Source organism: Tribolium madens, unplaced genomic scaffold, assembly GCF_015345945.1.
Source record: "Tribolium madens isolate multiple individuals breed KSU strain unplaced genomic scaffold, Tmad_KSU_1.1 Scaffold_20;HRSCAF=117;Tcas5.2_LG4, whole genome shotgun sequence".
Lineage (NCBI taxonomy): Eukaryota > Metazoa > Arthropoda > Insecta > Coleoptera > Tenebrionidae > Tribolium > Tribolium madens.
Window position 1 is genome coordinate 4,919,625 of NW_025400985.1, and position 27,050 is coordinate 4,946,674.

General features: G+C 32.7%; 1 protein-coding gene across 2 annotated transcripts; it reads right to left on the reverse strand.

The window, feature by feature from the left end:
* Positions 1-6: 6 nt before the first annotated feature.
* LOC123005277 (activating transcription factor 3) lies at positions 7-26,491 on the reverse strand. Of its 2 annotated transcripts, XM_044398956.1 has the most exons (4): positions 26,301-26,491; positions 6,204-6,776; positions 3,111-3,152; positions 7-1,893 (listed from the first exon to the last, which is right to left on the reverse strand). In XM_044398956.1, exons 2-4 carry the CDS (start codon positions 6,627-6,629, stop codon positions 1,324-1,326), a joined length of 1,038 nt encoding a protein of 345 aa, XP_044254891.1. In that variant the 5' UTR covers positions 6,630-6,776; positions 26,301-26,491; the 3' UTR covers positions 7-1,323. The 2 variants fall into 2 exon arrangements, with proteins under 2 accessions (XP_044254891.1, XP_044254892.1); XM_044398957.1 differs by lacking the exon at positions 3,111-3,152.
* Positions 26,492-27,050: the final 559 nt, after the last annotated feature.

Below are 27,050 nucleotides of genomic sequence, written 5' to 3' on the forward strand. Positions count from 1 at the left end.
AAGCTGTTGGATAATATCATGGTTTTATTTTCAATTCACAGATTAAGGCACAGTTTCAAAAAATATATTAAAACTTTACCCGTTTCATTACAAGTACAGGTAACGCATAGGTAAATAGTTTGCACCAAAATTTTAATATCAGTTGAATGAAAATAAGATACAAAGTATTAGAGACGTGTAAAACCTTCGAAATTCTGTTTGAAATATAAAAAGCTTAGAAAAAGCTCGTGAGATGGCACATGTTTGCTTTTGATTTGAATTAGAATTTAGTTAAATGACGCAACATCAATATCACAATTTCACTTTTAAATTTGTCTTTTAATAATAAAAAACACATGCCACTTTATTGTTTCTGGATGTAACAATAAGGCACTGTTTAAAATAATACAAAAAGCACTAGAAAATCTAACTTGAAGTTTGTTAAATGTGTGAATAAAGCAATGTTCTTAAAGCAAATTTATGCAAATAAATTGCCTAAGTAACTAAAAATATGTGTTCAAGATTATTTCATCCAGACAAAAGTAACGTATTGGGGGGTGAAACACTCGTACGTTGCTTTTGCGTAATTTCTCTAATCTAATAGAGGTAAATGGAAATAAAAGGTACAAGAAACGATTTTACGACTAAATACCTAAAAAGTAAAATAGAAAAATATGTAATAAAAACAATATTAAATATTTTCAACACGCAATAAAATAGGTAAAAATTTGGCAGTAATATACAAAAATATAATAAATAATATGAAGTAAGAAATACTAGTTCTATCCACTGGAATGATAAGAAAATTGTAAACCAACATTAAAATATTTTTAACAATCAATATAAACTCTCAACATTGGTAGCTTTTCTTCAGATCTGGTAACAAATGAGGTGACACTTAACAATAACAAGAGAACTTGCAGTTATGTTCGGCAGCCCTTGGATCGATGGCCACACACGATACACATTTAAATTCTATTGGCTATAAAGTGGAAGCAATTTTACTTAAATTACCCAACCTCATTTCCCGTTTTTAATCACATCAGAGGCGTAGTGACTTACACGCAAAGATATTTTTAATATAATTGAAAGCTGTAAGAAGAAAATACTGAAAGTTTGTAATTACAAATTACATCTGTTCTTTCCAATGATAATATTTGAAATAAATTGTTTTTATTTGTTATTTCACCACTAGGCCACTGAATGAAATAGGGCATGAGTGGACGGAGGTTTACTGCCATCGAATTTCGCTCTTTCAGGCTTGCAACATAACGAAATTCCCATCATATGCATAAGTATAAAAATATTCACACTAGTAAAATACAGGAAATCGGTGGAAAGGGACTAAGCCATGCATCCGTTGTCCATTCCCGACGCTGTATAATTCTGAGAGGGGTAGTTATGACACTGGCTATTATAATGGTAAGAAATGTTGTCCAGGTTGGTCAACTGGGGGTAGGCCTCGTTCACCTCCTCGACGACGATACTCTCGGCTTTGAAGTTCATATTGGGGCGACGGTAGGTGATGTTATTGGTGACCCCTACACTGGCGGGCCTGCTGTACACCTCCATGTTCTGCGTCCTGAAGTTGGGGTCCACGGAGGCCGGCCGACTGTAGGAATGGGTCTCGATGACCGACCCCACTGGAGGCAATCGATAGATGCACTCACGAGTCACCGGGGAGATGTTGTGCTGGCAAAGGGGTCGATGCAGTTCCAGCATCTCGATAAGGCCGCGTTTCTGGTTCTGCAGCTCCTGGAGTTGGGTTTTTAGTTCGATATTTTGCGTTTCTAGCGTTTCAGATTCGTTGACGAGATTGGCGGTCTTTTCGCGTTTCTTCAAGCGGCATTTCGTGGCGGCGATTTTGTTGCGCTCGCGTCGACGTCGGCGACGCTCTTCGTCCTCAGGCGTTAACTGAAATTAAATAACAAATTATTAAACGGGAATGAAACATTTTTCGGCCTATTCGGAAAAGAGAATGGATTTTGATTCGAGGTGCAATAAATAACTCGAGATATTATCTTCGCGTTCACACTACATCACTGCCGGTGCTTGATCCTATCTCTTTTTTTGTTGTTAAACCGAGATTTCTCTATATAACGGTTTAGAGGATCGTTATAAAGCCAAAATAATGCCAAAATGGGCTATTTTTGGCATGGCTTCAGGACACGAGAAATGATTTAGAAGAGAAAAATTTAGGACAACACTCCTTATTTTTGCACTTTTACGTTTCCCTCCACCTTGTTTTATGAATTGTGGGAGCGCTTTGTAAAAAATTGAATAAATAGTTGTTGTTTATTGTTGTCTTTAACTTTAATAAAAACCTCAACCAAATAATACATTCCTTTTACACTTGTTTTTTTAAGATATGCACAAAAGTAAAAATATTTGAACAAAATAATTGTTAATTATTTTATGACGTTTCAAGTAAATAAGTTAAAAAAAAATTTGTTATTAAAAAATTACATGATCTAGATAACTTATATCCGCTGCTAGTTTTATGCAAACGAAATTAAATTTAATTATGTCTGAGCTTAATTATTGCTATGAAAATCGATATTTATCTGCTAAAGACGGAAATACGATTTGTCATAAATTTTTTGAATCGTTGAATTTATTAAGGAAATGTTTTTCACGTTTAAATTTAGTTTCTCTATAACACAAGAATGTTAAATAATTGTATTAATTTATGATGCGCTATTTTGGTCCCTGTGTTTGTTGTTGGGCAAGGTTTTGAGTCCAGATTTAAAAAAAATATACAGATGCGATGACTGAGCTGCGATTTTTTTTAAAAGAAAAATTGTTCCGGCCGCAGGCTGCACCTAATAAATTTCTCGTAACAAATTTATGATTGGGACATGCAAGTTTTAATTGTTATATAACTGTAAATATCAGTTTGAAATTCTGCCAAAGCATAAATTACGATAGTTCCATTTTTTAAGGCACCGAATGTTTCGTTTGTTTGACACGAATTTATTTATGTAATCAAGTGGAACAATAATAATTTGCATCTAACTATAAAAATGTCACACGGTGTCATCCTGGAAAACCGCGATTCTGCAGTGTTAACCAAACTGATATCTCGTTTATCATGCATTTACAATTTTTTTACAATAAAATTAGGAACTTACTTTTGAATAATCATCGTTTTCGTACCACGTCCAATTAAGCATCTGAAAAATTCAAAATAATGCAATTATTTATTATCGCAGGGGAGTTTTTCCCTGGAAAACGCATTCTGCGGTATTTCGTTTAATTGCGGTGGAACTGCAATAAAAGTAAAACAAGTTTTTGTAATCAACAAGGTCGAATTAATAAAAATTCACGATAAATAGCACTTTAATGCGCCGGGTAGATCAAAAACATGTAACAATAATTTTCGCCATGTTGTTGCTAATCTCAAAAAGAAAAAAATATGTTTGAACAATGCGACTTTTCAAACATTCAGGATACACATTGAATTTCAAATCAGCTGTTAAAATATTCGACCTTGGGGGGCTATCCTGCCAAAATGATATAGCAGCTAACGTCGTTTCCATAACAATCGAAACGCGATAAGAGTGATGATGGGAGTTGGCAGGACTGAATCTGGGAATCCCACGCCTTGTCACAAAAACTGCTCAAAACAAATTTACATTAACTTCTTCGAGTGTTTCAGGGGGAAGCTTTATTGTTTATTTTTGTAAAAACTTGGCAGAGTTTGGGCGTATCGCGTTTCTGAGGTTAGACACAGGTTGTATTGGACCGCTTCCAAAAAAACCATTTTATTTCATGAAAGAACCAGTTTTGCATAATTGTAGCTCGCCCACGGCCCGAATCAACAAATATAGAAAACTGCATTTGTATTTTTATCAGTGTTGGTACCGCTACGAGGGCAAATGGCCATCGGCGTGGGTTTACGTTTATTCTCCGGTTCTTTACAAAAACCCAAATAAATTTCGAATTTTACGAGAACTTTCTAATCGCGAGTACGATATCTGCGATAATTGCACGGTTAGGTACCGGTAATTGAATGAAAAATATCAAACAATAACGATAAGGGGGGGCACTTGTTAATCTGGGACGCACATGAATTATTTTGTTTGTGTAACGATAAGAAAATTTAGCGTTAATGTTGCAATTTTAAAAGCAAACAGAGTTAAGATGGTGAAAAAATTCCAAAAGGGTATTATAATTAACCATTGGGTTAATTAAATGATCATAGACTTTCATAAACCAGTAAATGAAACCTTTTTCGTTTTGTTGCTGCTATTAGGGAACTCTAATTAATTGCAAAACGTTTAACATTTAACGTAATTTACATAACTCTTGAAAAATTGCGACGAGAGCAAATATTGATCTTAGGTGCGCCCATTAGAAAAAGCTTATTTTTATTTATTTAGGTTAAATGTGACGATTTTTATATGTGGCAGGCGGTTATCAATTTTATCATTATTATTTTTTATACGTCCATAAATGGAGCAGTGATTGCTGATATTTTTTGCTTTGATGGAAATTTAAACAGGAACTGAATCCTTTAAATAAACTAACCTTGTCAAGTTCAATTGGTGTCTGTCTCAATGATTTATTGCAACTTCATTACATTGTATTCGATTCAATTATTCTTTTTGGGGAAATTACCTCTTAATTATGTCCGTTAAAAACTACACCGTTACTTTATAACAGTGACCTATATTTTTCAAAATTTCAAGGCAATAAAAACTTATTTCAAAGTTTCCGATTAAAGTAGGATCAAAACTCATTTTATAACTCTGTAATTCTGTATGAAAAACAATAAATAATTTTAATTTGTGTTATGTATAGTTTCAGTTTCACTATAAGTATAAGAATATAATATTTAAGACTATAACAAAGATTTTCTAACCTGTTTCGGCAAAAATAAACTTTTTATTTAACAATTTCCGCATAATAAAAGAAACATGCATCTTCTCTCATGTGACACATTCGTACAATAAAAATTAAAAATTACGTGTCAAAACTTAACCGGCTACTTTTTTTTTGTTGTAAGTATAGTCTTAGATATACAGTGGCTTAATCTGTTAATTTCCTTTTTTGTTTATTGAATAAAATTTGGTATTGACACATCCTTGTCTAACTGCTGTAAGCTGTTATGAATACACATTTGCTTACACAAAAAAAACATAATTATTTATTTTAAATTTATTTATCAATATTTAGACACTGACGGGAAAGCCTTATGTACTATACAGGATATTCCGTTTTTATTGTTACAATTTTAAGGCAAAAGTTTCCTATGAACATGTATCACCTCCTGAAGGAGATACATTTTTAAATGGGGGTTTCCCACTATTGCAGAATAGATAAAATTACAAAAGTTGGTACAGCTGATAGATAACCTTTAAACACCTGAACGAATTCAAAGATCAGTTATCGAAACTTTTAATCACGGGCGTCTTAAACGGTAAAACAAATTTAATTTTTAATTTTCAAACTATTTATTATCTCTAACATAAATTTTAAAACTGATTTTACTCAAAAACTCAAAAGATTCCTTTTTTTGTAGAATTTAGAATTTTATGGGTGAAAGTGGCAAGAAGCAACAGCCAAAATAGTTAGGGTTTTTACCCTAAACTCCCCCAGATTAAGACGCCCCTGAGTAAAAATTTCCACATTTTATATTTGAATTCGTTTGGGTGTATAAAGTTTATCAGTTGTAGCAAATTTTGTAATCTTATTTCTACAATGGTTATACAGGTGAATCAAAAGTAGCGCACAAAATTAATAATTTCATACAACATAATCAGTATTTTTTAAATGGCAATCAACATTTTTGTTTACTGTTTTTTTTTTCGTAATATTTTCTTTTAAAAAGATAGAAGAATGTACCTATTACCAAAAACAGTCAACAAAATTATTGGTTGCATTCAAAAAAAATAATGATTATCATTATCAACAATGACCTCATAAATGTTCAACACTGTTGTAGCATTTGTCGACATGTTTGAAGTTTTTTTTGAAAAATCACTCGTAACAGAGATATGAATTTTGTGCGTTACTTCTGGGTCACTCTGTACTTATCCACTCATTTTTCTCAGTTGCACTCTTCAAAAAAAAAACGTTAATAAGCGATTTGAATTTATGAAATATTTCTTGTTTTAAGCCTCTTGAGGGCAAATTTACTGTTGTTTTTGCACCCATTTGCGCTGGTTCAAAGCCGGCTTACAAAACCCATTTTACTTTTTGCTAGTGAAACCATTTCTTACCCCATCTTGCTTGTTCCTGTCCTCCTCCGACTCGCTACACTCGTTCTTCTTGATGCGTTTACACTTATCGAGGTCCAAGAGATCTTCTCCGTCGCTTTGAAGTTTTCGTTTTTGCTCGATCGAAAGTTTGAGTCCAGCCTTGATAAGTTGCGAGCATGTTTGTTGAACGCTGGGCGGATTGGTCGTGGGAGACTCCAATTGACTACTGCTGGAGCTGTTGGAATCACTGGACATGTTCGTGGGAGGCTTCGTCGATGTTTTCACGATGTTGTTATTCCCGAAGGAATAATTATCCATCGGATTTGTCATGGCTATCAGCGAATTGAGGATTTCAGGAGTGCGTGGTGTAGTGCAAGCACTGTCCACCATCAATAAGTTATGGGAGTTGACGGCCGTTGAGGCCAGATTTACGTTTAAGTTATGCATAATATCACGTTTTTTTCACACTTTTACAAACTAAATCACAATCAAACACGAGTGGCACTCGCAGAATTAAAAAATATTGTCTGTTAGCACCTTGGGGCTACTTCTCGTGTGTGGTTCAGGGAATCCACTAAATTCGGCGAAGGCAATCTGAAAATTTAAAAGAAAAAATTAAAGGAATTCGTACTAAGGTTACGATTTTTTATGAATAGGTAGTCGTTAAATGTCAGGGGGGATTACCAAATAATAATTAAAGCTCATCGACAAGAGGTTAATTTCGGAAATACGAGACGAAAATTGTGCAATTGAAATGGGCGTCCTTCGGCTTAAGTAACTCATGAATATTCAACTATTTACAATAAAATCAATTAAGCGAGATGAACGGAACTTCGCGTACATAACGTCAAAACATCATCACTTTACATATTTTTTTCATATTCAAAGCTGACCCATTTTGACTTTTAAAACCATGAATGTTTATAGTGCAATTAAACCCAGGCCTAATAAACCGTCTGGCAAACGAATTAATTTACTTCAAATTGTTAGGAATACCATTCGACTAAAGTTAATTACCACATCCGGTCAGATAGTCGCTCACCACAACCAAAACTTTTAAAAATTACCATCACAATCCCAATCTGCATAAAAATCGAACAGATTTCTGTTCGAAACTTGATTTTTGCATGCGCAACTCCATTCATTAAATCATTGTGTTTATGAGGCACGATTTACATAAATTTGCCACCGAATTTGCATAAAGCCATAATTAGGAATTAATTCCACTTAGGTGGCACGAAGGATAATCGCATTTACATCCTTTTTACATTAGTACCGCGTTTTTGGTACACTCAGAAACTCGATACACATGAAATTTTCAAATCGCTTTTTCGAAATTTTGCAAGGCGGGCCTAATTTTAGATTTTATTAACACAAGGTATAAAAACAGATCGCACATCTGCTGCCCGAAATTACGGCCGGACATAAACAAAACGTAAAATGATTCAGGTCCACAAAATACAAAAAAATACGTTCATTCACGTTGTTTCGGGCGAAAAACACAGGATGTGGTCAACTTAAAATATTTACAGATATCTACTAAATATAACTGGGGTCCCTATCTTTTTCATTTAAAATAACTAAAATCTTGTATGTGTTTAAAGGAAAAATTCTGTCGTACCACAATAATGGAGAAATTGAAACATTAATTGAGTTTAATTAAAAAGTAATCTTTCAAACAACAAAAAATTATAAATAAGATTTTTTTACATATTTACTAGTCACAAGCATTTTTCTTTATGAAAATTCTGAAAATTTTATAGTCGACTATCAACAAAATTGTAGTTTATTATTGTTGAATAATGATAAGACAAAATGTGTCAATCGTACATCCGTTCTAATATGGAAAAATATGAAAAATTTGTAACTTGTACGACATTAATCCACTGGGGGTCCCTGAATGTTTGATAAAATCTGATTTTATCGAGGAAGGTGGAAGTAAACACATTTTATTCTGTTTTCGATAAGTTTAAATATATCCATGATTTAATAAATTGAGTGCGATATGTGATAAAAAGAATTATCAATCTAATGACGTTTTAGCTTATCCGAGAAAACGTCAAAATAAATAAATTTATTATTGATAAAATGAAGGGGACCAAAGACCGGCTTTCGTATTTTAATCGTGGGAATATTTATGCGGAATTCATTGCAAGCAAGATTTTTGTGTGGTTTTTGATGAGAGTTGCTCAATAACAATCACTTAATCCATAAGTTATTTCCAATGTTGCCGTTTTTAACACATTTTTGAAATAAAATAAACAAGGATTGTGCAAGTAAACGTGCTAGTAACTAATGGCTTGTAATTTATTCACATGTATGATTATTTACAAACATTGTGTAAAATTATTTAGTCGTTTATCAACAAAACAAGCTTTTTTGCTTAAAAAATGGCAGCGCTATTAATTACCTGATTGCTTAGAAATTTTTGTACGTCCTTGACGCAATCAGTAAAAAATTGTGACAAAGTATCAATTCTCTCTTAATGAATTTATAGAGAATCGTAAATTCTTCTCTCCTGAAATAAACATCGCATACATGCTCGTGCCATGCTAATGCAAGTGGTAATAAATTGTGTTTAGCAGTAATTTTTTCGCGACAAGCCCAAATCGACCTTTTACCTGACCTATTTTATTTTTCAAGTGGTAATTGCACTCACGTACGATCAGAATATGGCCAATAAAAATTCCAAGCGTTTTGCTGAATTTTATTGGCCATTTTTACGTGATGTCCTACTTGGGAGATTTTTCAGATGATTTACAACAATTCGTTATTACTTTCGAATTTGCATCCGGTTGTAAAATTGCAACAATTAAAAGGCACCGACGGGACGTGAGTCGCATCCCGTGCGTGCCTAACACTTTTAATTACAAATTTAACAGCTTTTCAATAGGAAAAGTGGCATAGGGCGCGTGCCCTGACGCAAAACTTCCGGATAGTTACGACCTACGCCACAATTTAAATCGTTATAATAATAGATAAATTAAACTTCCTATGATTGACAGGCGGACAAATATTTATATTTGAGCTAGAGAAAAGCTAAACTGGCATTACGATGAATTTTTATAGTAGTTTGCGAAATTTCTTGCGGATTGAAACCACTTCCTGACACGGCTACCGCCAATGCGATATGCAAATATGTATTTAGAAACTTGTCACCAATAAAAATTAATCAAATAATAGCTTCGTTTCGACTTACATACTGCTTCCTATTTTTATGAGGCGTTTAAAGCAATGTTTATTTAATTTACCCGCTTCACTGGCCACGCAGGAATGTGTAATGAAGAGTAAAATCAATCCGCGAATTGCGATGGGTAAAGCAATTAAGCAATAATCCTCTTTTTTCCAATTTATGTTCAAAACTTTTGCAATTTTTTACAGTTTCCAATGGGATCTTGACACAGAATGAGACAAATAACGCTCCAATAAAAACTTGTCTTGTAAATGAATGTACAAATTAATCATAATTTCAACATTAATTAAAGAAAATTAACTGGCGGTTATTTTGTTTCCAATACTTACTTCTCGTATGCCACAACCATAAAAAACGCTATTATAATTCTTAACAGTCTAATGTTGGACAAGAAAGTTTAATACGAAATTTTATAAGATAAATAAAAAGAGAAAATTACAAATCAACCAATATGGAGTAAAGTAATAAACAAATTAACTCTACTTAAAAATAAAACTTTACTTAAAACAGTATAATAATAGCTAAAAAATCGTGTTAAATTATGTACGTATAAAAGAATAAATATTGCAATATTTTCATTCTGTGGTTGAAAAAAAAATTTCCTCGAATTTTTCAATAAACTTCTATAATTTTCGCGAAAATGCAAACATGAGTTATGAAAACAATGGCATAAAATGCATACTATACTCTTTTTCTCATTAATGTGCATCAAGTAGGTTGTAGAAGCATAATGCTTTTTTAATTTAAAGGCCAATTCACACAAAAAGTGTCCTTAATTAATTAGTCATTAATTCAGAAGAAATTTAATCAATAATGATAAAAATCTTGATGTTTTCCACCCTATGTTAATTACGTTGTTAATTTTAATTATTTTTTGCTACCTCAAAAACAGGGCTACACATATTTATTTGAGAAAATAATTTTTAGGGAAGAATGAAGTTGGGATTGTTTGAATTTTCGCATATCCCTTATCCCTTTGAACAACTGCTTCGATGCAAACGATTATACGTAAGTATAAAGTGTATAAAATTCATGTTTGAGTTACTGTAGAAGCACTAGTGAATAAAGTAATAACAAACTTCAGCCATCCTTGAAGTAAAAATGTTGCTTTAGTAACAAGAAATGTAAATTTTTTTTTGTATACACTCCCGAAAACAGCTGTTTTAAGGTCTCATTTAAGTCCCTAATATGATTCTTTTCCGGACTCAATAAAATAGTATAAAAAATTATTATTTTAGGTTCTCAGTCTCCAAAAACAGTTTTTCCGGACGAAAAAGTCAATTGGTTACTGTGGTGGCGAAAATTTTTTATTAATAAGAGGTGTGAATTCGTTTTTTTGAAAGCTTTGTAAAGAACGATTCGTTCGCAAAAACTGTGTTTCAGGTACTTTCAATAAAAATAACTAAAATATCAATTTTATGCGTAATGCTTAAATAGAATGATTTTATTTAGTAGCTTTTACGGTACCTTCAATTTTTATCATCAAAGTGGCCAATGAATTTGAAAATTAGAAAAACTGAACAATGTAGAGATAGGAGAGATGTGAAATCTAAATAATTTCATACCTTCTCTCCCTATTTCAGTGCGAGTTGCTAAATTAATTTCAAAAAACATGCTGAATAGAAAAAAAATTAATTACTTATGACTGTTTAAAACTTTATTAAAAAAAAACCAAGATGTGGAACAATAGAACAAAATAATCATCTGTTTAATAATATTCAAGTACTGTTTACAAAATCTTGGCAGAACTTGTTTTTGGAACAAGCGTTTGATTGATGGCAGTGTGAATTAACTGGCGATTAAATCGGATTTTTGTGGGTTACAACTTGCTAAAAAGGTTGAAATTAGCTCGTGTCATTTATAGTTTTTATAGTGTAATAATTTCAAAGGCACTTCCTTCGCATGTTAGCTTGACACGTACAAATTATCTGTATATTTTTTCAAGATTAGTAGATTTTTTCAAAATTGAGCTACAATTACAACCTTGAGATAAGTCATATTTCTCAAGAGACATCGGAAAACAAGTTCATGTAATAATAGATTCTCTAATCCGTACTACAATATCGTGTGTTGATATAGTGAATCACATTGTTGTAAAACACGTCGGTCGTAAAAAAGTTGTGCCATAAAAATGCACAACCTACCTGAGTAAAAGCTCGTTTGCAGGAAGCCCAAACTGGGCCCCCTTGGTCTCTTTAGAGTAATGTTGCTATTTATTTGCACTAACGCTTGTGGAACGGTTAGACTGAATAATAATTGCGATCAGAATGCTTAATCCCGTGAAAAAAATATAAATAAAAGATTTGGTTATGCATGGAGATGCTGCTCTTTGGCGGAAATAAAAAAAGGCGGGGCTGATCCTACTTTGCATACATAATCACAAATTTGGATAAAATGAAAGTCCCAACGAATTCAAATTCGAACCTTGAAAGCATCGTAAAGCAAACAATTGCAGAGATGAGGGTTATCCTTTTGATTTATCACCTGTGTTCATTCTGTATCAGCCGAGTAATTACGAGGGTTTTGCGGTCAAGGTTTTTCTAATAACTCGCCGCATAATTGCCGTTGTTATTTCGATTAAAAAGAATTTGAAAACCTCAAAATTCTCACAAATCCGGTTCCGAATAAATGTGTCAAAGGGAGGGAGACAAAAACGTACTAAATTCACTAATATCATTAACTGGAGAAGATATCCTGCTGTGAATAAATTAGCATAAACCTTGTGGGCGTCTTTATTTATTGTTGTTTATAGAAAAGAACAGAATAACCAAATTTCATACGAGAGAAAAAGACCCTCGCCACTCCCACATTATTGGTAGAAAGCCACTAATACTGGACCATTGCCTTCAAGTATTACCCAAAAATACCAACATTGTTTTTAATTACTCGCTGTCGGAAATTTAGAAAATTTCTATTCAATCCGATATGTTAATGAGGCTCGGAATAAGCTGTCTGTGACCTCCCTACAAATTTATTTTGACACGTGAATGCTCGCTCACATTGTTCAACAAATTCACTTAAAAAAATTAACAGGTGTCGAGAAAAAAATAAATAATTACACTTCTCCACGTAAAAGTTACTTAAGCTGTCTTGAAAAAAATATCGCGCTAATAAATGTCAGAATTTAGTATTTGAAACGATTGATCGAAACTCTTATTTCATTTAAATATTTTGAAACCCCAGTTGAGCAATTTGTTGTCGAAAACATCCGGTTGTGGGTTTGTGTTTACATTTTTCTAGAGAATCGAAATTCTCATAATTGGTTTACCTGAAACGGAAGTTAAGGCAATATTGAAATCCCACATCGAAATTATGGAAATTAAACAACATAAATGTTATGTATTGAGCTATCAAAGTTTAATAACATAATAGCAATGGGCTTGGAAACTCATTTGAGACCGCTGATTGATAGTCCCTCTGAACTAGGTTAGTAAAATGCTGAGGAATTTTTATTTTATTGATACAAACGTGGATTTTTCAGTTAATACCGCCATATTTCATAATGTTTATTTTTCTCATGATGGAAAGTGTTAATAAAAATAGAAGGTCGATGTGTTTTGGGAAACGCTAAATTTTTACCATTAGCAAATATTTGCGTTTTACTACTGCAATTTATCAATTATCTTAAATAATAAATAAATAGCAAAATAATAATCAGACTTTGAGACACTTCCTAGAAATAGATTTATATTAATAATTACTTTTATCTTGCCCGATAATGGAAAATTGAATGAAACGATTAGAAAAACAGATAATTAATTAAGTGAAGGTTAAATGGTATAAACAAAGATCTCTCAGGTGGTCCAAATGTCATCTTTATTTTTGGAATCAAAGCAGAGAATGTCAAATTTTGATTTTCTAATGAAGACCGGAACATAAATCAGATCGTTTAATCTAGTGATAGTGTCATAAATTAAATGAAGTGGAAAGTATTCACAGAAAAATTTCATTAGTGAAGTCTTCGCACAATTTAATTGGAAAAATTTCAAATATTCGCCGAGATTTACCGATTCGTGTGATTTTAGGCCAGTCAACGACAAATAAAATGATTTATTGATAAACAGTCATTTGAGTAACACTCTTCCTGTGTTTCACATAAGAGTTTTAGCACTAAAAACAACTTCAGACAAAGAAGTTTTTAAGGGAAGAAAAACTTTACTACCTGGGGAATAAAAATTACATAGTTCTACCCTAGTTTGGAGGAGACAAAGATAACTTTCTGTGTTAAAAACGACACATTGAAAGTGAAAAAAATTGTAGCATAAAAATTATTATAAAATAAAATATAAGAATTTTTGCAGTGTTGTGAAAATTTGATTAAATTTTCAGGAGAAAATAATTCTGTAAAGTATAGGGACCTAAAATAGTCTCTTTGTGGAGACAAAAGCAATTTAAAACATGTGCAACTGATTTATCAAATTTAAGTTGCGTAGTTTTATATAAGAGGGAAAATGTTTTGATATTTAAAAGCTTATTATTCGATTTTTTTACCCCTTTTACCCTCGAAGGTGAACACCCTGATGAGTGTAAAGTGAATTTACTTAACAAATCCTTTGCACGATTGTTACTAATTCGCAACATCCTCATAACGGCACTAGGCAAGAATTTGATTTGCCATTAAAGTCTAGCCTCGGAGAATCCAAATATTGTTTCGGTCAGTACTCTGCAATTAAAATGCAACAACTTGTTATTAACCTGCACTATCATCCAATAAATAATCCTCATTATTATCTTTCAGGGGATTAAATTTAATTTGTGACATGAATGATGGCAATATAATTTTACATGCATTTACCGGACCCAGATATTTGTCGACATTACTTTAATTAACGAATGGATTCTGCCAACTAATTTAGTCGGATAATGCATTGCAACACGTCGAGTGCAGCTGTAGAACTCGTATCTAGTTTTTCCACCGATTTATTGAGGTGATTTCTTTATTAAAGGCATTGACATTCCTGCAAGAATGAAATCACTGAAAAGCTGCAGGGTGCACGATTGTCAAACAACCGAAATTTTTATCGCGTGATTTATGAAGCAATCACTCACACATAATGATTTTTAAGGCAACTCCAACTTTCATTTCAAAATTATAATCGTCGGCAATTTTATTAGAATTTTTTAATCAACGAGTGAAAGCATTTATGCAAACTGAAAATCGCAACACAAATCAAAATTGTACAATTTCACTTGAATTGACTCTAAACGCGTTCCTGCTGTCATAAATCACCACTATTTACATAATTACGGTCAATTTATCAAAGAAATTGAATAGAATTTTGTGACTAATGCCGGTAATTTCATATTTCAGTGCACAAAAGCTGCAACATTTTCGGCCTTGATTTCACACATCTGCTCCGTTTTTTCTCTTTCAGTTGTCAAATATTTACGTCGCTTTGGCATTAAATCACATGTTTTGAAAATCTACATCAAAGAAAATCGGATTAACATTTCGACGCGACTTATCAGAGACAAATTTCAGAAACAGTGGCCTGGTTTTCAGACACATTAAAATTTACCGGATTTAATTAACAGATTGTTGCTAAATTTATTCAGCAGGAAATCATTTGTCAACGAAAAAATTGCAGACGGCTTCCTCTACAGGTATGTAAAAATTAAAAGTGAAAAATTTAAATTGGGTGCCAGGACATAAATCTTGACATCTAGGACTAAGACAAAGGCGATATAAATATTTTCATGATTTATGAACTAAATTTAAAAATATGTTACAATTTAATTTATTGATTAAGTTATCGCAGCTTAATTAGAGAAGAGAAATTTTGTTTTTAAACATGGATAAATGTTGCGGCAATTGAGATAATATTGTCAAATAAAAATAATGTGGTACCTCTATATGTTGTCTTGTTACAATATAAAATATCAACAAAATAGGGAAAAGTTGGCCAATGCAGATGCAGTGTTATTTGACTCATCCAATATTAGGTTTTGCAACAACTTAATTAATTAAATAAATTTGTGGTAAACCCTCGTATTCGTCGTAGCCTAATTGGCGGAATAGGGGGCTAATTAACGTTCCCCCATGAAGTAAATTAATAGTCTGCGTCTTAAAGTAGTCGTAAAATTAAATTGATGCAACAGAGGGAGTCCTAAATCCGAAATCAACTAAAAATTTATTATCGACCTTGAAGAGTGTTTTATTTTCGAAATGTTTAAAAATAAGCATGTCGCACGTCTCGCCGATAAATCCGAATAATAATACAGGGTGATTGATAAAATCAGACAATGGCAGGAGTGGTTGCAAGGAATGTCAGTGGCATGTTTATTTCGCACATCTTTGCCTAAAATAATGTGGGTGATTAGTTAGTATCCTAGCATGACATCCATTGGGCGAGCCTCTATCTTGTAGTCTTGGACTATGAATAGCCGTCATTAACTTTGTTAATGCTACAGGGTGGGCCTACATTGCGCAACAGGAAATTGTTCCATATAATTTATGTCACATGTAGTCGAATATTAAAGCGCGAAATCTATTGCATTGACGGACGCCACTGCAGCTGTTTACATCGTTTGCCAATAAAATATGATCGAAGGTGGCGGCGACAGTGATTAATGACACGTGGTACATATTTTGACATACGCATCAATTGTTTTACGGCCAAAACTAAGCCAACTGAACCGGAAATTTGCAAATTACAAAAACCTTGGTGTGGATAACAAAAGAATTTTGCGCTAAAATAAAATAATGCAACTTTAATGGACTTCTAACTAGGCTCAGCAAGGACGTTCCTTTTTGTGTTTGAACAGCCAGCGAAAATAATTACCACTTATCGATTCGATTTGAAATAAACCATCTTTGGTCGACTCAAAGATACAATCAAAAACGTGGCCCAATTTTTGGGGGCCACATTCTCTTAGTGCACCCGGTATGCTAAACAGCAAAAACTACCTGGCAATTTTTCGGCTGATTTTATCGCGTGTTTAGCCGCAAGACCCCTTCTAACTCGTTTCAAAATATTTAAAAAATAAAACACCGCAAAAATTCGGATGCGAAATATTTAAGCGTAAATCTTGCACGGATGTCTCTTATAAATATTTATTTTAATTTAAGTAATACATATTTGACTATAAACAAAAAGTTATGTTAATTGTAAACTATAAACAGAGCGCAGTTCTGTGTGTAAATATTTTAATAATGATGTTTGACATTGTTTTTGTTCTGTTGGGGCACAAAGCTGCTCAGACTGGGTTGTCATTAGGTAGATAAATGATCAGTATTTAATTAATTTTTGCACAGTAAAAAATTAAAAATGATCAGTATAATATAATATTTTGCACAGTAAAAATAATAAATGATAAGTAAAGCACGCACGAATTTTATTATAATTTGTTCAGTAAAAAAATACTATTCGCACAGTAGAAATAATAAGTAACTTTAATCAAAATTAGTAAAACAACATAAAATTTAAAGAATTTTCAGTCTTTGTTACATAACAATGTATGCCCCCTGCGCAAGAATGAGTTTAGCAAGGGCTGGAAGCTGTGCACAAATGGTAATCAGTATAATCAGTATACGCCACTCTTGCACTGCTATTTTGCTCGGAAATATTTTGTTTGTAAATATGTGAATAAATTAATTAGTTTTAGTAGACATTGTTTTTATTGTGCATTTATTATTTTTACTGTGCATTTATTTTTTTAGCGATCAAAAATACTTGTCGTTTAATTAATATACTGTACATTTAACTTGTTCCCGTTTTTATTTTTAATTAGGCAATGGGCGATAATAGCCAGACTGAAAATGGGCCATTAATTTGCCTTTCATTTTCTTTAAGCCTGCCTAATCGAATAAATTTTATTACAACTCGAGGAAATGATGATTTGCTGAACTCTAATGATTTTAAAATAGAAACCAATAAATTTTCTGAAATGCATTTACTATATGCTAATTTTGTATTACTCATTTTCTGAAAAGAAAGATTACACACTTGAGTTATTATCTCGATATGAATCTTTGAGTTTGACGGAAGGACCATTTTTTTATCGACAATCTTGATGCTAAAATATATCCTCATTAAACCTTCTTCAGCGTTAATAAATAACCTTGGATCTATTTATTACATACACAAATTTTAAACACCTGTTCAACACCGTCGGCTCGTACATTTCTAGGAAGCGAATTAGGTGGTTCTCGTAGGTGTTCATTAATAAATTTGAAAATTCGTCTCGGATCAATTTCAGGATAACAACCTGTTATTTTCCCAACTTTATTGCAAAATTCTACAATAAAACCGAACAATAGATCCGGTTCAGATCAAAGTCGGTGTAATTTGGAACTTTGTAAAGTTCTCTAATGAGAATTACATAACACAAACATATGCAGGCCAGCAGTAAAAAAGCTGTATGTAATATTAACATTTTTATGGCCGACATAACACATGGTCCATTTCCTTCTGTATGTATAATTTCAGGACGAAAAGCCTTGAAGTCTTCAACGTTTTCCTGTACACAAACAATTTTGTCTTGTCCATTGTTTTAACGAAATAATGCATCCATTATTTAAGACAAAACGTGCGAAAAAACCAAGGACATTGTATTTTTTCTTTTAAATCACAATCGCGATAATTACACATCTATAAATTAACCAATATCATTGTTAAAGAAGCGACTAAGCAACATTAACATTTATATTGCGAACATCTAATAACTGGTTAGACAACATCATCTGCAGGCAACGTTGAGTCCCCGGTTTATTTATGACCAAATTTTTTTTAACGATCTCATATCCCTGTAACGTGAGTACCAATGGCAAATTAAACAAATTAAAAAATAAGCTTTCCCACTGGCTCAACTCCAGTGAAAAACAGAAACACTTTTTTTAATTAAAAATTTATGAAGTGTGGTGCGGTAAAGCTCGCACACATGGTCGAGGTTGCTCAACACAGAGTCGGATGAGAAGGGGTGGTGTTCTTCGTGACGTTCCAAATTGGTGCATTTCGTGCGTTTAACCCTGTAATTGCTGTAATAAATTAATATCCCCCGAAATTTCCATAAAATAATTTACGTTCGTTCGAAAACAAAGCGTTCTATCATCATAAAAGTGACAGTTTTAATGCTAAGATGCGGGCGCTGGCCACAAAATTATTAAGATGCGTGGGGGTGGTAAAACTAATTAAGCCCCATTGGAGTGAACCGCTTGAGTAATCTTCTCGGAATATGGAAGAGTTCTGCGTACTAATTACGTCATTTATCACAACACTCATTCAAGATATTTTACATAAGGATGTGTGGTTGGTAGCGTCAGGCGGTCTGCCAGGATATTTCCTGAAACCAAGCCGTGTGATTTCATGCAAATGAAATTAATCCAAACACACCTCGCGACCGAGTTTGTTTTTTCACCTTTGTTTTTTACATACAATCGGATATTAATGAGTTGCTGATCCGATCAAAGAACTGGGTTATGATGATGACTTTAGCCACATTTGTCAGATAACATATCGCTTTTTAAACTGCGTATATTTCGCAGCGCACGCCCATTTTCTTTGAAGGTTTGCCGCTCACATTAACAATATTTAGACCTTATGTGTATCGAACATGTGCATAAAATTTGAATTTCTAATGTCTCAAGTCTCTAATTAGAGAACCGATTATAGGTTTGGTGTTAGAAAGGTGAAAACGGAAAATTAACTAATGAAAATATCGATTAAGTCAGACTTTGTTTTAGACACAAAAGAAACACATTCTTAACCTATCATTAATTCCATTTCTGCAAATAGAAAGGTTTTTGGCGATTTCCGGGTTAAGATAATCGAACCAAAAAAAGAATAAATAAACACGATGAGATAGACAAATAAAAGCAGCACGCTTATAATAATACCTGTGAAATGACTGGCTGTTTCGGCTGATTTATGAACCGATTAATTTAATTTAAACAGAAAAAAAGCAATTTGTCGACATTAAAATAACATTCAATCAGATGCAATTCCATCTCATTGAGAATGGAATTCGCTGCAAAACAATTTTCGTCGCTGAAATTTTTTCCACAAATGTATGATATCATATTACTAGAATATTCTCAATTCCTGATTTTAGTAATCAAAATGACGAAGCTTGAGGTTACTTATTTTAAAGTAACAGTAATAAATCCTGTTTCGAAGAGGGTCAGTGAAATAATCTTTCATGTTTGAATTTTAATAGTCTTTGGTCCTGTTGTAAATTTTGCTTCTTTAAGATTATTACTATACTTTATGACCAGTCCTGGCCGATCACCAAACTTGAAAAAAATCACGTTTCAAAAGTAATTGCTCTAAATGTTTAGTCTTTCATTAGTTTCTAATACTTTTTTTAATGAAGTTGCGTGGATGTTGTCGAGGTGGGCCATAATAAAACAATAAAAATCGCTGTAGTGGAAAGTTCGCAAATATTTTTTCTTGATAAATTACCGATTTTATGGGGTCCAATAGCGAGCTAATAAATAGGAAATGTGGAAAAGTGCACGTTTCCTGTGACGCATATTTGATGATAAAACTGAGATAAAGACGAAATTGTGGGATTTTTTCATAATTCTAGATTTGTTTTCGTTCACAGAGTTCCCCAGTGTAATGTAATAACAAGGTATAAATCGGAATAGGACCCCATCAATAGGAGTTTCATTTTTTTTCCAAATTACAGTAAATACTTTTTTGTAGGCAATAAAAGAACCCAGGAAAATTGGCCGTTTGTAGGAGCGTGATTTGTTGCCAAAAACATTTTTTTTTAATAACGCTTTTATTCATAATATTATTCAGATAATCAAGACTTTTCTAAAAATCCATCAATAAAATTTTTGGAATTTGTTACTTTTCCACCCTAAGTTTCAAAAATACATGGAAAACTATTACACTACTCCAAAAAATTAAAGGAACAAAAAAAATTTTCGAATCTTATTTTATATCAAATTTAATGAATAACTCACTCATTGTAAAAAAGGNGAAAGAAATATTTTTCCTAAATTTTTTGGTGATTTTTGAAAAGCTGTAATTTATCTAAAAATGGTCGTATTTAGATTAAAAAAAAATTTAAAAACGGTTTTGAAGCTCTTTTGGTAATTTTTTTCCCGTGATATGGTTACTTCGCAATCCTAAGTAATATCGTGAGAAAAAGAAATTCTAAATTTTCTTGTTTTTGTTTTTGCTCCACGAACGTCGTTGTTAAGTCAATCCATAGGCCGGATAGAATGTTCGTTCACTTTAATACTCTTTTTTCATATTATCTTTATCACCGATATCTCAGCAATCAATGACTACACAGAGAATATAAGAGTAGTGTCAAAAACTGGAATAATTGTCTTATAAAAATCCTTTTATGATTTTTTGGAAAAAAAAATTTTCACCTTCAACATGGATTTAAAGAAAAGAGAAAAAAGCAACTTTTGGCGTTGTTTTAGTAAATCTACCGCGTATTCACTAATATTGATGGGGGGGACTAATGTTTTTAGATGTTTTTACAGCTCAATGTATCCCCAAAGCCCTGGGTTCGATCCATCGAACCGTTTTCTACGTTTACTAAAACAACACAAGAAGTTCCTTTTTTCTCTTTCCTTTAATGTCGAGTTTGGAAAAAAAAAATTCAAAAAACTATAAAAGGATCTTGTAAGACATTAATCCCAGTTTTTAACACTATTCTTATATTCTCTCTGTGGTCCATTGGTTGCTGAGGTATCGATGATCAAAGACAAAAGGATCCTTTTTCTTTTAAAGTCAGATATCTTAGCCACAAAATGACATAAAGAAATATGAAAAAAGCTTATTAAAGGTGAACGAACATGCTATCCGGCCTATGCATTGATTTAACTAAAAAAAAAATTCCCAACCAAAAACAAAAACAAGATAATTTAGAATTTCAACATGGATTTAAAGAAAAGAGAAAAAAGCAACTTTTGGCGTTGTTTTAGTAAATCTACCGCGTATTCACTAATATTGATGGGGGGGACTAATGTTTTTAGATGTTTTTACAGCTCAATGTATCCCCAAAGCCCTGGGTTCGATCCATCGAACCGTTTTCTACGTTTACTAAAACAACACAAAAAGTTCCTTTTTTCTCTTTCCTTTAATGTCGAGTTTGGAAAAAAAAAATTTAAAAAAACTATAAAAGGATCTTGTAAGACATTAATCCCAGTTTTTAACACTATTCTTATATTCTTTCTGTGGTCCATTGGTTGCTGAGGTATCGATGATCAAAGACAAAAGGATCCTTTTTCTTTTAAAGTCAGATATCTTAGCCACAAATTGACATAAAGAAAATATGAAAAAAGCTTATTAAAGGTGAACGAACATGCTATCCGGCCTATGCATTGATTTAACTAAAAAAAAATTCCCAACCAAAAACAAAAACAAGATAATTTAGAATTTTTTACTTAGGATTGCGTGGTAACCGTAGCACAAAAAAAAATGTTTGCCAAAAGATCTCAAAACTTAAAGCTTCCAAATGTTTTTTTTTAATCTAGATACGACAATTTTTAGATGAATTACAGCCTTTAAAAAATCACTAAAAAATTTAGGAAAAATTTTAGTGTATATGTATATTCACAAAAAATCGTCTTGTACCTTGGTCACTTGAGAGTTGGTAGATTTGGTTTCATTTTGGCGAAAAACGAATGAAAAAGGTCAAGTGATTGAAGAAAAAGTGTGGGATAAGAGTTTCTGTCTGAAATTTGGCAATTCTTGACCCAGTTGCAGGCATTTCGATCAATTACACAAGTCATGAAAGCACGTAAATTGCACCAAGTGTTAGAGCAATTAGACCTAATTGAAGTCATAGTCGTTTAGATTAGAAACAAAACGCCGCCAGTCTGGCAATCAGTGTCCTTAACGTACCTTCTGAAGTCGCCTCGAGCGTCAACAACAAACATTGAAGATGCTCCACGGCCTTGTAAATAGATGGGAAACCGTCATTCCATCGATTTGTAGTTGTTTTCGCCTTACCTTATGAACTCATCCGATACGTTAAGGTCACGTCGTGTTTAGTAATTAGTTATTGAAATGTGGAGTGTAGGTGGTAAGGCGTAACCATACAGCAAGTGATCTATTGTAGTAGCCGATACACATTTCTTAGGGCTTGGACATGTTCTAACCTTTATTTATAGAACGATTTTCACGTTGCAAACACATTATTAAACAATGATTAATCCCGACTCATTCTTTATTCCATCTATGACATCAAAATCAAAATTAACGAGGAAAATGTTAATTCTTACTCAAAAAACGTGACGCATAAATTTATTTACCTTCAATTGATTTTATTTATTGAAATCTTGAAACACGTGGTTACGACTCTTGTGCAAGAATCGATTGCTATCAAATGGAATTTTTTAAACACTGGGACTCATTGTCTATGTGCAACGAATTAGTACAACGACGAAAAAGCAGCGAATACCAGAACGTAATTATTTTCGCCTCACTAATAAAAAAATAAATAAAATCTAATTGTATGTGAAAATAAATAACATCCGCCTTTTTTATTTACTTGGTCGCGGTGTTCTAACTTCTTTGAAACAACAAATGCCAACCGATTGCATCTTTTCAGAGCTAGAAACACGAATTACATAATTATCCACCATAACATCAACCTTGTAACTATTAACACTCTTGGAACTAGCAGAAGATTCAACTCGATAATTTCTTTATGATCACAAACTACATAAAAACGCCACAAGGAAGATATCAAGTTTCTGGCTATAAATTAGAAGTAAATTTTTCAAAAACAAGTTCTTAATCCCGTTATAAACATTGCTTAAACTGTAGACTAAGTGTCTTTGCACATTTACATTACTCCTGATAAAACTGTATAAATTCCATCCTGTATCATATTTAGATAAGTCACCCCATGTTTGCTCAAATATTGTGAAAATACAAGTGTGTTAATTGAAAATTCCAAGAACTAAAAATGTTTAATTAAAAAACGATCAAACTTATTGGTACTTCAACCGACCTACCGAGTTGTAAATCAGTTAATTTCTTTAGAAATTAGTTCAATGAAGTCCAGACAATGAACTTAATGGCCCGCGTCTATTAGAATCAATCTCAAGTGTTCGGTAGTCTATACGAGGTGTATTTAGACTCGTAAAATTACTTGTGGAAATGATAAATGTCCCGTTTGTAAAATAAAGATTCGCAATGTTTGCTACTTGAAGAAGTTAATGCGTGTCGTCGGTGGTTTTAATTGCAATTTAGTATCAATTACAGTAATTTTGTCGTAAACACACGTTTAGTGAATGCCTCCATAAATTTGAAACTTTCATTATCAGAACTATCGAATTTTTCAAAGACTGTAATTAGACGCAACGCGTGGCTTGAATCGTTATCAAGATTAACCATAATTTTGATGAAGTTGTTGAAAAGCCTGCAGCAGAGTTGTCAGGTGTGTTCAACCCAGTTCTGCTAAAACATTTCGAAATCATTTTTGCTCTGTAAATATTTTCTGTTCTTGAATTTTAAAACCGATTCCGCAAATATTTGCATTCGAGTTTTCTTCCATCGAGCGACGATGTAAAAATACTCTTTCGCGTTCTTCTTATCAGTTCCCGCGACAGGTCGATTGGTATTCCTAACTTTCAAGTTATTTAAAGCAAAAAATACTTTTTATTTTCTACTCAATGTTAGAGTGCTTTTATCAACTAATTTCATTAGATAAATTAGTTTTTTATCGTCTAGTGAAATAAAGTAAATTTTATCTACTGCTCATTTTTCAAGAAATTCTGGTAGGTGAGTACAAAATAAAACGAAATATTATACACGACGATAAATATTGTTTATCTACTAGTGAAAAAAGTACACTCAAACGTTGAAATTTGCCCAAATTAATTGCGTTATAATGTTATTTATTTCATACTGTCAGGTAAATTAAGCTTCCCGGATCCATTTTAAGTACGCAAAGTGAGCTATTTCGACATCAGAATCGGTAAGTACGTAAAAGTCCGGTAAATGAGCTATTACGGTATCAGAGCCAGTAAATGTAACCATGCAACATTTACCGGATTATGGTTTTAATATCAATTTTTTTAGCAAATTTTCTTACAACAGTATGAAATAAAATACATTACAATATACTTACATCCGGTAAGTCTCTTACAGTACTCATTTTGATAATAAAACATCTCAAACGTCATGTAATCTTTGACTTACCGGACTACCACAAATAGAATTTTTTTTATTTTTAAGTATGGAATGTAAAAAAAACGCCTGGATATACAGCATTTAATAATTTGCAAAATTTAATTATGATTAATTGTTGGAAGATGAATTTGAAAGAGCTTTAATCATAAGTTCGACTTTAGTCTGCTGATTCATTATCGAACGATTCGGAAGATTTTCAGAATAAGTAATTTTCGTAATTAAAATTATTATAGTGAAAAAAAGGTGTCATTTTTGTCAGAAAGGACATAATAAATAAAAGAAAATATGAAGAAAATCTCTATCTAGCATTCAAAAAATGTTTAAACTTGCTTGAAATTTTTAACACTAATTTTTTCCGATATTTTACTTTTCAAATCTTTTAATAATGGATTAATAATTATGACAGAAACGCTAAATATTGTCATTCAAATAAAAGACAATAAATAAAAGAGAACATTTTTGTGCACTGTTTATTTCATAAAGTATTAAATTTATGTGGGAGAAATTTTAACACAATTTTATTCAGAAATTCACGTTGAAACCCGTAATTTATTCTTTTTATCAGACGGTATAATCTATACAAAAATTATAAGTTTCTACAAATTATCATAACTTATCTAAACGTTATTTAATTTTTTTTTGACTTTTTACTGTTTTTTACATAGTCCTTTGTAGTTGTAATAGGTTTAAAGAAAGAATCTTTCATTTTTACTTTTTTAAAAATTTCTCTTTCAATTTTTGTTAAAAAATACAATACGTTGAAACAATCAAAGAGGCCTGTGACTTAGAAATTAGGTTGGCAATCTTGAACTATGGCAAAAAACCTATTATCAATATTGAATCCTAACTGTTATCTGGTATGATCAAATAAATTTTGGGTCTAAATCGACTTTTTAGAAACAAAATTTGAGCCTTTCCTTAATTTAATACTTTAATTACTTGATGTGCTGTCACTCTACTTAAATTCAAAATCACAAGCCACTTTGATCATAAATTTAACCGAACGCCTGGTGAGTGCCAAAAAATAAACACGCAGAAATCATTATTTTGTTTAATTTTTATGTAATTTATTTAATAAAATTTGAAAACAGTGTAAATAACAGTTGTTCTGCATTCTTCTTGATCCAAATCAGGCTCGCCTCCTAAAATTCATTGTTTTCTTAATCGCCCAAGTTGTCCAAAGTGTGAGCGTATCTTAACCCACATTTGGGACATTATTATAATGTTGTTCCCATAAATTTGTTGTCTGTCTTTTGGGGGTCAAAAAATTTGGTAATTTCAACTTTTCTAAACCTTGATCCCACATTTCCCTAAATGAAATTAATTGTGTTTACGATCTAAGCCCATGTTTACAATTATTCGCAGATTTGTCGTAGGTGGTAACACTGGTCGGGAAATATTCTCGTATCTACCATTATAAAGTAATAATTTACAATTCAACAGTCTCTGTGATCTCCTATGATTACAAATGAACTTTAATTCTTATGTAGGAGGCCGCAGTAATTCCTGAAGAATTACAATGCAGGAGCAAGAAACTAGATTCAAATAGAGAGGTCACAGGATCGTAAATAACATTTTAGTGTTGGCATAACTGTCCGAGGGTTTATGCAAAATTCAGGTACAACGCGCGGCAAAATAAATGCCGTTTTGGAAGTGTCTAAATTACCGATTCGAGGCCTCAAGCTGTGGGCAAAATAAATGCCGTTTTGGAAGTGTTTGAGGACTCAAGCTGTGGTAAATGCGGGATGCAGCAGGGTGGTATTATCATGCGAAAAGCGGTGAGATGAGCAAGCAAGGGTAAATATAAATATTTACCTCACGTAAAACCACCTGCCACAACCAGGATTCGAACCACAAAATAGTTTATATTTATCACGAACTAACAGTCTCTGACACTTCGGACACGATTTTACAAAATCCGGATTGGCGTGAATAATAAACATCGCATATGCCTCTCACGAAGTTAAGTCGCCCGCGTGCTCCGCTGAACTCAAACATAATACACTCCCATGTGCGGTTTTGCTTATAACATCGTTATTTTTAGACCTTGATGTCATACAAACGCTGCACTATTGGCGGAACATGACATCATGTTTATCGGGATTGGTTGGAAGCGGCAACACACAGTCACGAATTTTAGATACATGCCCGCCAATGCGAGCAAATTGATCGAAAAATCAAGCGAGCTTTTGCCGTTTTTTTAATCGGAGCGTTAAACACTTCCCATCGGCGACTCGATCCTAAATAATTCACGTCCGGTATCAAATGTTTTCAGTTTTGTTGTTGTTAATTTTTATGGGCGCCACGCGTTATTTACTATTCGGCGATGGCATGCCCACTTTCACAATTTTTAACAGAAATGCAGCCAATTATTTGCATGTCATTTTGTATTCACCGCAGAAACCACGTTTGCTGAATTCCGAATTAAACTGCGTTTTTTTCCACTTTGGGATGTTGAAGAAGAGTTTCGGGTCTTTGTGGAATATGCCTTTCACTTTCCGATATACCGTTCCATCCGGTATCTGAGAGTTTGGCGGTTCAGTATGAAAAAGCTGGCTGAAATTG